At 47.3% G+C, this 13797-nt stretch overlaps 1 protein-coding gene across 1 annotated transcript in view; it reads right to left on the reverse strand.

Moving 5' to 3' along the window:
- GRIK4 (glutamate ionotropic receptor kainate type subunit 4) overlaps positions 1–13797 on the reverse strand; it is a 363160-nt gene that overhangs the window by 116759 nt on the left and 232604 nt on the right. Inside the window, exon 7 of the mRNA XM_003418197.3 lies at positions 8934–9095. Coding sequence (XP_003418245.2) covers positions 8934–9095 — 162 coding nt within the window. The remainder of the gene's footprint in view (positions 1–8933; positions 9096–13797) is intronic.

Genomic DNA, 13797 nt, shown 5'->3' on the forward strand with positions numbered 1-13797 from the left:
CTGACTTTGGAGCCCTGGTGACACAGTGGTTAAGAGCTTGGCTGCTAACCAAAAGGTCAGCAGTTGGAATCCACCAGCTGCTCTTTGGAAACCCTATGAGGCAGTTCTACTCTGTCCTATAGGGTCACTATGAGTCGAAATCGCCTTGATGGCAATGGGTTTGGGTTTTTTTTGAGCTGACTTCGGATAATCTTTTTAAAAGACAATTATAGAGAAAAAGAGCCAAATAGTTTCTTTTCTCTGTCCCAGTCGAAGTTTATGTTCTTTCTTCCTCCCTCCCACTCTCTCTCCCTTCCTTTCCTTCCTTTCCCCTACTTCTTCTTTCTTTCTTCCCACATTTATTCAGCCCTACAATCTAACAGGTTCTGTAGATCACAATACCTCCCATTCTCGGCAGAGGCATTCAACCAGGCAGAAGCCATTGTGCCCCTCTGCCTCCATTTAGCCTCCTGCCCTTCCAGCTCCAACACCCTTCCTTTCTGTCTCCTGGTCCCAAAGCCACAGTTGTGACCCAAAGACCAAGCAGGTAAGGACGACTGAAGCCCAGCTTGGATCAGTGCCCACCTCTAAGGTTCTACGGAGCCATGCGGAGGTATGCTGACCAGCCGGGCTTCTCTGGACTGCTACCATCCATCATCTTCTGCTCTCTCCTCTCCCTCCCTCTGCCCTTCCCCTTTGCAGCTTAGCTTCCTCTTCATTTGACTTGAGGCTCACCTGTATGGCACTTGATGCTTCTCGGCAAGCCCACAATTGTCCTTGTCCTTTGCACATAATTCTCTTTCCCCTGAGCACAAGTGTCTCCTTTATTAATGGACCTCTCAGATTTCCTTGCCAAAAGGACATATGGAAAATATGAATGCTACGGACTCTTTTCCTGGCTTAGACAAACATCTACCTGAGGCGGAGTTAGTTGCCCTTATTGACATTTAGCTTCTAGGTCCTTCACTTTGGCTATTAAAATGATGCTGTAGAAGAATTTGTACCCCAACCTTCTCCCTTGACTCCCAGTTGATCATTCCATTTGGAGAATTCCAAAATCACGAAGTGTTAGAACTGAAAGCAATTCTAGAAATCAACTAGTCTTTCTTGTTCTACAAACAAAGAAACTGAGTTTCAAAGAGTTCTTCTCTTGCCCAAGGTCACAAAGCAAGACTGTGGCAGAGACGGAACGGGAACCCCAGCACCCGTTTCTCCAGTCGGGTTCCTTTCTCTCTGCTGCATTGTCTTTGCATTCTACCGCCAAGTTTCCCCTCGAGAAGTCTGGGGGACTGTCATGGTTTCATCTGATTCTTTTTTTTTTAGATTAATTTATTTGTATATTGTGCTTTAAGTGAAAGTTTACATATCAAGTCAGTCTTTCATATAAAAAGTTATACACACCTTGCTATGTACTCCTAGCTACTCTCCGCCTAATGAGACCGCACACTCCTCCTCTTTACCCTGTATTCCTTGTGTCCATTCAACCAGCTCCTGTCCCTCTCTGCTCTCTCATCTCACCTCCAGACAGGAGCTGCCCACATACTCTGATGTGTCTACTTCAGCCCAGAAGCCCAGTCCTCACCAGCATATCTGATTTATTTTTGTGTCTAGACTCCCAGGACAACTTAAGGCAATCTCTGTATATTGTTACCTGCTCAACAGCAGATGGACAGCATAAGACTCTTGGACCAGGGACAGGAGAAAGCTTTGGCTCAACAGGTTGTTTGTCCTGATGTTACTTCCTCAAGTAAAGAGCCACCTGGAAGTTTTGCCAGAACAGGGCTATAAGGGCAAGACAGAGGGGCAGTGGAGGGGTGCCACTGGTTGCCTACCTAGCACCCATTCTCTTCTTCCACCTTAGCCATCAATTAGCAGCTGCCATCGTGTTAATTCTAACTCATGGCGACCCCATGTATGTCAGAGTAGAACCCACAGGGGTCAATTGCTGATCTTTTGGAAGTAGATCTCCAGGTCTTTCTTTGGAGGTACCTCTGGGTAGACTTGAACCTCCAACCTTTCGGTTAGCATCTGAGCACTGTTTGTACCAGCCAAGGACACACCCCTCCTCCAAGCAGCCACGTGCTTCAGGGGAAACTGACCCAACCCCAACACCCAGGTGAGCCTGATTGGCCCATGAGTACCCCATCCCCCTACCAATATGTGATCCAGGACTGGGCCAGTGAGCTGAGGTCTGGGTGGAGTGAGAGACAGCTTCTCAGAAAAGTTTCTTTTCTAAGACAGGCCATCTTCCTTGTTCCTCTGGACATTAGTGTGTCTGGCCATGATGCCTGGAACTGCTACAGCCATCTTGGCTCCAGCCAGAGGATGACGCTGTCACCAAGGAGACAGAGCAGAGATGGAAGGGACCTGAGTTTCCAATGACATCGCTCTACCTCTCGTCTTCCTGGAACATGAGATGATCCATCTCATTTTTGTATAAGGCAGTTTATTGCTAGATTTCTGTTACTGGGAGCTGAGAGCACCCCAGCTGGTTGAAGGCCCTGGGGATGCCCCCTCCTCTCAGGAGTATTTTTGCCCTGGGTCTCACCTCTGAAAAGACCCTTTTTTCTATTTCTGAGGCCCTGCGCTTAGTCCTCAAGAGACTCTCCTCACTGCAGGCTTCCATACGAAGCTTGCCGTGTCATTTCTCACATCCTCCCACCAGGTTCCAAGCTCCTTCCTGCCACACGGCTGTCACTATTCCCACTCCGTCTGGGGTGCAGTTTTCTTGGCTGATGCTCTCTTATTAGCGAAGCAGCCGGATGCTGAGAGACTGGTGTGTGCCTGTTGACAACATTCTTTAGAATCTCTAACTCAAGATTCTTCAAATGCTTCTAGTAATTATAAGCCCAGACAAGATGCAGGGGGCTGGAGGTGGGTGGAAGGGAAGCCTCAGGCTTCCGTCTCCTGTCCTATGTGTGTCACCTCCAGAGGGGGTGAGAGGTGACGCCTCCCCAGTAGGTCTGGTCTTCATGATCCACTCTGCAGTCAGTCAGAGCAGAGACCTCTAAGCCAGGCTATCTTCCTCCCCAGCTCGTCTCCTCAGGGCTCTCTAGGTATAACCAGACCACACCTCTTTTACAGGCTTCTGGCAATCTGCCCAGGCCTCTCACTGGGATCCTCCAAACTAGTTTTCTGAGAACTTGCTCCCCATACCAGGCTCCTTCGTCTTATCTTCCCCCAGGCACCCAATTTCCCTCCTCACCCAATTTCACCTCCGAAGGTGCGAGTACCTGTATGGCTCTGCTTCATCACTTTTCCATCTTGTTTCAAATCTCCATCTTGAAGTATCTTTTTGCTCTCCTAATGGCTTTCTCCCTCTGCTATTATTTACTAATTTAGCTCTGGAAAGCATTTGGGACTGCAGTCGTGAAAAGCGTTTCTGTGACAAAACTGCACCCCATACACGTCTCCATTTCCGAGTGCACAGGTGGGTGTCCCCCTCTCCTGTCCCTTCCCCTGCCTTTCCTTTTCTTTTCGCTACTCCACCCTGTCTCTCCATGGCCCGGCTCCCCATCTGTGTGCACGTCCCTCTCCGTCTCCACTCTGCATCTTCCATCCCTGTCTCTTCTACATATTAAATCCTCCAAATGGCTCAATCCTCATTTACAACCCTCTCTCTTTCTTGGCACCAAAATGCAGCTTGGCAAGGAACCCTTGATTCTCTTGTTTTTATATTTTCATTTGGTGTTTCACTGTTATTTTCTTTTTGGACTGTTTGTAAATTGTTTGAGGGAATAAAAGACTCTGTATAAATTAAGATGAATCAATTTTGACTCAGGGAGTTGTGGCTGGGTTTCTCTCCCCTCTGCTGACACAGAAATCAGGGTATCTTCCAAATACACATCTGTAACTCTCATTCCTCGGCACCCCATCCCACATACCCCCCAGATCACTGAATTCCCAGGATCCTCTTGAATGCCTGTTTATCTCTGACTCCCTGTCAGCTTAAACTCTACCCCCCAATATAATACCAGGACAGGAGCCATTAAAATCTCATGGAATAGTCTTTACAATCTGGATTTTATTTCATGAAATAAACACTTAATTACAAACATCTGTTTTGGTCTAAATTCTAATTACTTAATTGAACCATCTGTAATTTTAATGATTTTCTACAATTTTCTTTCTTTGCAGTGTGATTAATGGGAACGGCACGTGAAAGGAGTTGGTACGTTCCTCTATTTACGACACTCCTTCTTCTGCTGGCCCCATCTCAGGCGAGAAGCACAGTTTCTGCTTGCTGTCAGCCACCTGGTGGGTACAGCCTGGGAGAGCCACATGGAGCTTTCTTTAGGGGTTACCTCTTAGTTCAGTTACTCTCTCTCTGTGCCCTTAGAACTGGGTCCCTTTTCTAGCAAGCACCATCTTGAATACTGCAGGTCTGACTAGGAAGGTAAGGAAGAGAGAGAGATTCACACACAGTTGGGGGGAAAAGAAAAAGGAGGGATGGCGAGAATGCTGAGAGTCAAGAAGAAGCAGGGAACACTGACTGTGCGAGAGAGAAACAGGAAGAGAAAGGAAGGAGGTCGTGGGTAAGGGGGAAGTGGAAAAGAAAAGCGAGGAGAAGTTGAGAAAAGGAAGAGATAGAGAAGGGGAGAGGAGAAAAGGAAGTAAAAGAGGGCAAAGAAGGAGAGAGAAGGGGAGGGAAAGAGAGAAGGTCCCCACAGAGGAAGGAGGGGGTTACCCTGCAGCCTTTTTAGAAAACTCCATGAGGAGACAAAACCAGGCTATATTTCCCTGGAACTGATTACTTCTCGCCTACCAGCTTCCAAGCACATGAAAGAGCTGGGCTGTTTGTGCTGGGAATTCCAGCCCCCAAAGAGGCAGGAAGAGGCACTGCTCTTCAAAAGGCAGTTGCTGAAATGAGAAGTCTTGCGAAGAGATTTGTTGCTGTTCTTCCTGCCACGAGCTTCCTTTCCACACTTTCCTAGTGTCTGTAACACCTTCCCTGCCTCCACGGAGACCACAGAGAGACTGGCTGGAAGCTTCCAGGGACTGAGAGGTGCACTAGACCTAGTCCAGGCTGCACTCAGAGTCCTGACCTCTGGGAGACCCTCAGCATGCCACCTAGCTCTTCTGTGCCTCAGTTTCCTAATCTGTCAAAAAGGTGGTGCATGACCACGCTTATCTGTTACAACGATGCCATGAGGAGGAAAGAGAGGTCCAGGAGGGAAGTGTTATAGTATTCCTCGGCTCCGTGCTGAGGTGAAGCCAAATGGAATGAGCACCCCATTCTCCTCAGCAAGAGAGAAGACAAGTTCCCATTTTATTGGCAAGAAAACCAAAGAGACTTCGCCAAGATAATGTTGGCTGAGGTAGAACCAGATTCTGTGACCCAGCACAGGTGTCCCCCTCTGTAACCAATTCCAGGTCTAAGGTTCACATTTATTCTCCTCACACCACCCCTCAGAAATAGCCTTGAGCAGCTGTGGGACAGCCTATTTTTACTCATCTCCACCCCCAGCACTGAGGGAGCCTCCAGAGAATGCTCCCACTCATCGAATGCCCACCAAAATTCTTGGGGAGTGTAGAATGCTGAGGTTTGGGGAGGTCTGAGACTAGATCGGGAAGGAGGAAACTAAGGTCAGAGTTTTATATGCTTTAACCCTGTGATAGGACATCTTACCCAGGTCACCTGAGCAGGTCAGCTCCAGCCCCCGCTGCTCCCTTCATTATCTTGCACACTGTACATGAGCAGTGAATATGTGCTGCCCCTCCTCTGGTAGGCCTTCCCTCACCTCTCCACAAAGGGCTCAGGAGCTCCCCTCTGCTTCCACTGGAGCATGGAGGAGTGTGATACCCCTAGACTTATACTCCCAGAGGCAGAGGTGGATCTGCTTCCACCCGGTGAACCTCGAGACAGCACAGACTTTGGCTTTTCTTCGCTGCGACCGACTGCATGAGGGGCCCCCAACCAGCACCCTTCTCTGTATTCAAACCCTTTGCCTTGTGATTTTGCAGCTGTTCCCTCCGAAAGGGTGGACTATATTTCCTCACTCCCTGACTTCCTAGTTCTGCTGTGTGACTTGCTTTGGCCAATAAAATGAAGAGGAAGTAACAGTGTGTCTGCTCTAGGATTAAGATGTCTTGTGTTTCCACTTGCTTTGCTGTCCTTCTGCCTTTGTCATCAGAACATGGCAGGCTGGCACACTGATCCAGGAGAGATGTGGGAGAGCTGCCCCTGTCAGGCCCAGCCTGCATCAGCTGGCACACTTTCCTTGAGTGAGCCCAGCCAGATCAGCAGAGCTGCTCACCTAAACCAGCTTAGATAGTCAATTCCTAGCTCACCCTCAGGGCCCCTGGGTGGTGCAAACAATTAATGCACTTGGCTGCTAAGCAAAAGGGTGGCAATTCTACCCAGAGGTACCTCGGAAAAAAGGCCTTGTAATCTACGTCCAAAAAATTAGGTAGTGAAAACCCTATGGAGCATAGTTCTACTCTGATACGTGTGGGTTCACCAGAAGTTGAAATCAACTCAATGGCAACAGGTTAGCTGACCCCAGGTGTATGAGCTATAAAAATGCTAACTGTTGTATGCTAATGAGATTTTATGGTTGTTTGGTGCACAGCATTTTTGTAGCAAAAGATACTTGACATATTTGCTAACCTTTATCCCAGTGTCTGGCGTACAGGTGTTAAATAAACCTATGCGATGAGTAATTGTGGATTGAAGATCGAATCATCTTATTTTGTCTTTACAACAATCCCCTAAGGTGGTCAAGCACAAATAGCCCAATTGTACAGATGAAGAACGTGAGGCTCAGAGGGACTAAATAACTACCTAAGATCACACAGCGTGAAAATGGCAAGGGCACTATTTGAACCCAGGTCTTCTGCCTCCAAGGCCAGTGCTCTTTCTGTCATGTATGACCTCTGCCAGGGCTGGCCTAGAAGCCAGGTGACAGAGGTTGCTTGGCATTTGTGTCATACCCATAGAGAGGTATTCCACCAGGTACCAAGGGCCTCTCATCTGCCTGCTCATGGTCAATGCACAGCATGAATGGAAGTACTGAAGCCCTCAGAGAGAAACTGGAAATGTAGCATGGGGACTTTTTATTTCATTAGGCCAGTTGCCAAGCGTGATAAGGTTTGGGTTGGACAGGAGGAAGCATATTTTTCTCCTTTCCTAATATTGTTTTGGGAGTCCTTCAAGTTTGTCAGAACCTCATTAGTGTGATGCCTGCAAGAACAATAGACTCGACCAGGAAAGCAGGGCTTGTATTCCTGCCAGGAGGGATGAGCCTGATCCTGCACATGACACTGGGCTTCAGGATGTCCCTCCCCATCCCTTAAGCCATCTAATGGGGGTGAAGATCCCCTCCCTTCAATGCTTCTCCCCAAATCCTTCCAGTGAATTCTTCTTTCAGATCTAAAACAGCTTGTTGGGACCCACTCCAAAAACCTTCCATGGAACTCAGTTGTCAAACCCCCTTCTCCTGTCCAGTTCCCCTGATCAAAGCTTCCTGAGTGTTTGAACTCTGACCCCTTAGCTACCTCCTCCTTCCTAAGATTTCCACCAGGCTGCACAATTATAAAAGCACAGAGTTTTGTGAAAGGTGGCTTTTTCCCTACCCCTGTCCCAATAGGCCCGCCCCTGGATTGCCACGTTGGCCAACCCCTAATTGGGTGCCCTCGTGTGCAGATGTCTAGCCCTGTCCTTACCTCTAGACATGCCTCATCAAAGATAGGTATCACCCCTGTTTTCAAAGCCACCAGAGAATTTCCCACTCCAGGAGGGTACCCATTCCAGCAGCCCAATTCCACTTCTACTTCCTTGGTCTAACTCTTTTCCATTTCATTCTATCCATAACTCATCATTCCACCTGACCCACTCATTCATTCATTCGTTCAACAAATACCTATTAAGTACTTGCATTCTTCTAGGCACAGCTGCAGTACAGTGTGTCAAAAGAATGTTGGATGGTCCCACACAGTGGCAAAATCGTGCAGGGCTTATAAGTATGAACTGTAAAGACATATGGCCTGGTTCTAATCCTAGTTCCTCCGCTCACAAGCTGTGTGACCATGGCAATTTACTTAACCTCTCTAGATCTCAGTTTCATCATCTATAAAATGTAGATACTGATAGTAGTTATCTCCAAGGGTTGTTGTAAGCATCACATGAGCTTCCTTGGGGACTTTTTAGGCTTAAATGAAATGATGTATGTAACATAGCTAGGATGGAGCCTGGAGAGAAGGCAGTCTCCAAGAATGGTGTTTCTTGGCCTTTTCCCTCTGGTGAGAGAGACAGAAGAGAGCCGCATAATCACAGTCTCCTGAGAACCTGCCTTTTAACAAATGGACACAGGCAGGTGCACTTGACCTGTCCCACAGAGTAAGAGCATTAAACCCACTGGAGAACGGCAGGGAGATGTTTGTGTCCATCACACACACAGCAGGGGGAAGGAACTACAAAGAGGAAGAACATGGACGACAGCACAAAGGAAACCTCTCTGGAGAGCTTCTACTGTACAATGGGATGGAAAGATCACTGGACCAGGGGTCAAGAGTCTAGTTTCACTTGGCAAAAGGCTTGGTATTTACTCCTCCCACTCCAATCCCCAGCCTGAGCTTCAGTTTCCTTATGTGAAAGATGAGGGGAACAGATCCTCTAATGGGCCGTTCCAATAGTAAGATTGGTTCCTGAGCTAAGGCAGTTTTCAGCAACAACATTATCAGGAGCCCAGCCACGGGAGACCTCACAGACATCATTCAATGACAACCTGGTGGCTCCATACGACCTCCCCCTGCTGTCTCCTTGTCCAAGCTTGCTGTTCTACAGCTCACTACTTCCCCAAATGGTCCCATTTAACCTTTTCCCAGCACTTCTGTGCATCTCTATTTGAGCTGGGACTGGAAGAAGAGGAAGGATGGACTCAGCAGCTGGCCTAGAGAGATGTGTGTGTGTGGAGGGGACAGGGCAGTAGAAAGGAGCTCTAGTGGGCACTTACCGCAGGCCCAGTGAAGGGCACATGGTCACAGTTCTCCTGCCACGACTGGTTGAGGCTCTGGGCAAACTCTTGGAAGAAAGCATGGGACTGGTTGAAAATGGAAAATCCCAGGATGTTGACACGATCATCCACAAGGTTGTCCATTCTCTGGAGTGAGAACTCCTAGAAAGACCCAGCAATCAGAAACAGAGAACAGAGTTAGGAAGGGAAGAAGTGTGGGGATGGACTTTGCTGGAGCATATCCAGGTGTCTCATTCTACCCTTAACAAACAATTATTGAGTACCTATCCTACACCAGATACTCTGCTAGGTACTAGGGATATAGATATAACTAAGAGTTATTTTTCTGGGAGCTCACAGTGTTATACGGAGAAAAAGATAAATAGAATGATCTCCAATAAAGGTTTGTATAAGATGGAGGAGGACTGTGTCTAAGATGTGACACCTGGGCTGAATCCTAAAAGATACATAGGCATTTTCTGGGTGGGAAATATGAATAGAGAGAGGCTATGCCATACAGAAGGCACCATGCATGCAAAGGCATGGAGGTGAGAGGGTGCATGGTGCTTTCAGTGAGCTGCAGTGGTGTGCTTGCTGGAAGCAATGCTCCTCAAAGTGCGGTCCACAGAATACCTGCATCAGAATCACCTGGGTTTCTCGGGGTGGGGGGTGGTGACAATTCCTGCATGCCACCTACCACCAACTGAATATGGAATCTCTGGGACTAAGGCCCAGGAAAATTAGGCAATGAAAACCCTATGGATCACAACATAATACTGTCTGATATAGTCCTTGAGAGTGAGCACCCTAGGTTAGAAGACTCTCAAAATACACAATGGCTTCAACAATGGCCTTGAGCATACCAACAATCGTGAAGATGCTGACGGACCAGGCAACTAACAACAACAAGGTCCAGAAGTCTGCATTTTCAACAGGTTCCTAGGTCTCATGCACACCGAAGTTTGGGGGCCACTGGGTTAGAGCATAGGATCCATGGGTGCTGAAGAGGACAGAATGGTGAGAAACAAAGCTGGAGAGGTAAGCAGGGACAAGGGCACAAGGACCTGGATGCCAGGCTGGGTAGCTGGTATTCTGTCCTGAAGGTGACAGGACCCAAGAGCGCTGTCAGCAGAGGAGTGACAAAATCAAATTTGCTTTGTAGGAATCTCATGTTGGATGTCTGTGGGTAGGGATGTGTCTTTATTATTTCGTAACTCCTTTAACAAATATTTAAATGCTTATTATCTACCAGACAGTGTTCTAGGCACAGAGGATATGAACAAGAAAGACACATTTTCTACTCTCAAGGAGCCTGCAGACTCCTGGAGGAGGCAGACAGTAAGTAAACAAACCAAAAAACCGTCGAGTCGATTCCCACTCATAGCAACCCTACAGGACAGAGTAGAACTGCCCCATGGATTTCCCAAGGAGTACCTGGTGGATTTGAACTGCTGACCTTTTGGTTAGCAGCTATATTACATATAATTTCAGATTGCTATGGGGGATCATGGAAACCCTAGTGGTGTAGTGGTTAAGAGCTACAGCTGCTAACCAAAAGGTCGGCAGTTTGAATCCACCAGACACTCCTTAGAAACCCTATGGGGCAGTTCTATTCTGTCCTATGGGTCGCTATGAGTTGAAATCAACTCAATGGCAATGGGTTTAGTTTTTTTTTTGTTTTTTGGTATGTGGGATCATAGTAGGGGTTGCAGTAGTCAAAGAAGCCCCACATGGGGCAGTGGCATTTGGAAGCTCAAGTGAATTCTCCCAGTAACCTATGGTCCTTATCCACTCACTATGCTGCGGCCAAGTATTAGCAGAGTAAGCTAAAACCCGTGGATATGAGTCCACTGAGGCCAGCCAGTAATACAGAAAGAAGAACCTTCTTCCTCAGGCACAGCTAAGCCCAGAGCCCCGGACCTCCAGGGCCCTCACTTGGTCCTACGCAGGCAAGCCAAGTGAGGGCTACAGATTATTCAGCCCACCAATCCCCACTCCTGGAAAATTGCCTCAAGTGTGAGCCAGGTCATCGTCTCACACTGAAGTGGCATTCCTCACTTGGTCATTACCAGTGCCTCACACGTGGCTCTGTACCCCATGGACACACATTACTTACAGACCTCAGGACTGACCCGTCAGCCACGCAACCTGACACAACAGATGGCAGGTGCCTTGTGTTTACTTTCTGGCCAGGCGGAAACATTGCTTTCCTTCAGGTGGTCTCCTTTTCTTAAGACTTAGCTCCTCCAGAATGTGCTCCCTTAAACAATCAACTACACGAGACCAAACAGTCAGCATTTGCCCAAAAGCAAAGACGAGAAGACGAGGAAGGGCAGGGGAACTAGATAAATGGAAAGAGAATAAACAGAATGGAAATAATGAGACTGCTGACACGTGGCGAACACTGAACCAATGTCATGGAACAATCTGTAGAAAAATTGTTAAACGGGAACCTAATTTACTGTGTAAACTTTCACCCCAAACACAATAAAACCTTAAAAAAAAACAAAGACTTAGCTCCTAAAAGCACCTGGCACCCCCATGCAGCCTCACTCATATCTATAGCCACCGCCAAGGCCTCAGACTGCTGGCCCGAGCACCCCTGCCCACAGCCTGGCCACATTAGCTTGTAGAGTGGAGTTACACAGACTCCTTTGGAGCCACTGACCCCTGACAAGAGTGGAGCTGGATGAAGGTTAAGTGTATTTTGGATTCTGCCACATTCCCATTACATTAGGGGCACAGAGACAATCCAAAGAACGTATTGATTCATACGGTGCAGAGCCAGGCTGCTGTTGGGCACCAAGGGCCCTCATCGGCCATGGTTCATACAGTGGGAGCTGTAAAATGTCTCCTCTCCCTTGGTTTCCTTGTTAATGTGGTAGCTTATCACTCCACCTCTATCCTCTCCCCACCCACATGGCCGTAGAGCTGGAGGCCCTTTTCAAGGAAGCCCTGATGTCTTGGGTGTGCAGAGACTCACAGCGACAATAATGAAGATATAGTGGATAAGGGTATGGGCTTTGGTGTTCAAAATCCAGGTTTAATACCATACTAGCTGTGTGCCCTTAGGCAACTTCCTTAACCTCTCTGGGCTTCAAATCCTCATTTTGCAAAATGGAAACAATAATCCAGATAGTATATTACCCCCGCCCCCCAAAACAAAACAAGATGTTATATGCAAAAGGCTTAGCATCGTATCTGGAATGAGAAGTGCTCAACATATGGTAGTAACTGATATTACTGTCAGATCTTGGGAAACTTCTGGGCCTCTATTTCTTTAGTTCTACCTGTCTGGGAAACCTGAATTAAAAAGGTGTTTCCTGCAAATGCACCTTCTGGGCAGAGTAAAAATAAATGAGTTAATTATACGTACTTACAGACAGTCCATCCAGAAATCAGCTAGTCTGTCTCTCTTTTAATTCCTACCTTCTTATCCCTCAATTACATCCTATTTTCAAAGGCCCCTTCAGATAAAAAAGATTCCAGGAGATTCCTTGATAACTCATTCTATTTACAATGACTCATGGAAGAGCGAGTAGAAGGACAAAAAGGGGGGTGGTATGTTCTCTTATTATCATCATCTCCCAGGGCACTCTAGGATTCTACTCCCCAAGCATCTTTCTCGTTAGGAAAATCTTCTTTACATCTAAACTTAGACTCTCCTGCTGCTACTGAAGACTTTCTAAAAGAATATGGGAAATAGCTGATCATCATGAGTTTATCAACAACACAAATCTTCTCAGCCAGTATTCTCCAAAGTATGCTCCTCAGGATGCTAGCCTTCCAGATGTTAACAGAAATTTTATGAAAACAAGGCTCCATGTTCAAACAAGGTGGGAAACACATTGCATGTTATGCCCACCTTTTCGAGATTCACAATGCACTAGCCTATTAAAGGTTGAAAGAAGTCCTTCAGTAAAGCAGCTCGTTTAATTTTGTTTAACCCAGCACTTTCCAATGTATTGATCACAGAACACTTTCCCCTGCAGAAACCCAGGAGTATCTCACCGTAGCGTTCCACAGAACATAATTTGGGAAATGCTACTCTAAACATATGTAGGAAACCAACCAACTAGCCGGTTGCCGTGGAGTCATTTCTGACCTATGGTGACACCATGAGTGTCAGATATGGCTCCACAGGGTTTCAAGGGCTGATTTTTTGGAAGAAGACTGCCAGTGCCTTCTTCTGAGGCACCTCCAGGTAGACTCAAACTGCCAACCTTTTGCCTAGCAGCCAAATGTGTTAACATTTGCACTACCCAGGGACTTCAGGGAAACATGTATTATAAACACAAAAATCTGTGCAGGGTATTTCAAGGGATTAACAGTCATCTGGTTTTTATTGCTCTCGTAAGCTCTGAAAATGCACACCTGGGTCACTAAGAAAGCACACTTAGTTCATTGACTAAGAATGCCCACCTGGCCCACTCAGGTTCCCTGCACCCCCTACCTTTACCTTAGCCATACTGCCTGGCTATGACGTTTCTGAATGAGAGTCCAAGGAAGACAAAGGACTGGCAGTGGTCCCTGGGGTGGAGTAGGCTCTCACGGAGAGCTTGGTTCCATTCTTGTTAATGTGCGGGAAAGGGAAACCCTAAGGGTCCACTGGCAGTGGATTCCCACTGTTCTGACACCAGGGAAGCCAGGGCGAAGAATAGAGCAAATGGCCATCTGGTAGGGCCGAGTGGTGGAAGAGACCAAGACCCCGATTTTCAATTACTCCAAGCGTGTATGCCTTTGTGACAGCTCTCGTGCTGCTGTTACTTTTTCATCCAGTCAGTTTCCAACTCCTGTCAAATCTATCTCTGTGGTTGGCCTCTCTCTCCAATGGACTGTATGTTCCTAGAGAGCAGAAATGTGT

Source organism: Loxodonta africana, chromosome 15 (genome assembly GCF_030014295.1).
Source record: "Loxodonta africana isolate mLoxAfr1 chromosome 15, mLoxAfr1.hap2, whole genome shotgun sequence".
Taxonomy (NCBI): Eukaryota; Metazoa; Chordata; class Mammalia; order Proboscidea; family Elephantidae; genus Loxodonta; species Loxodonta africana.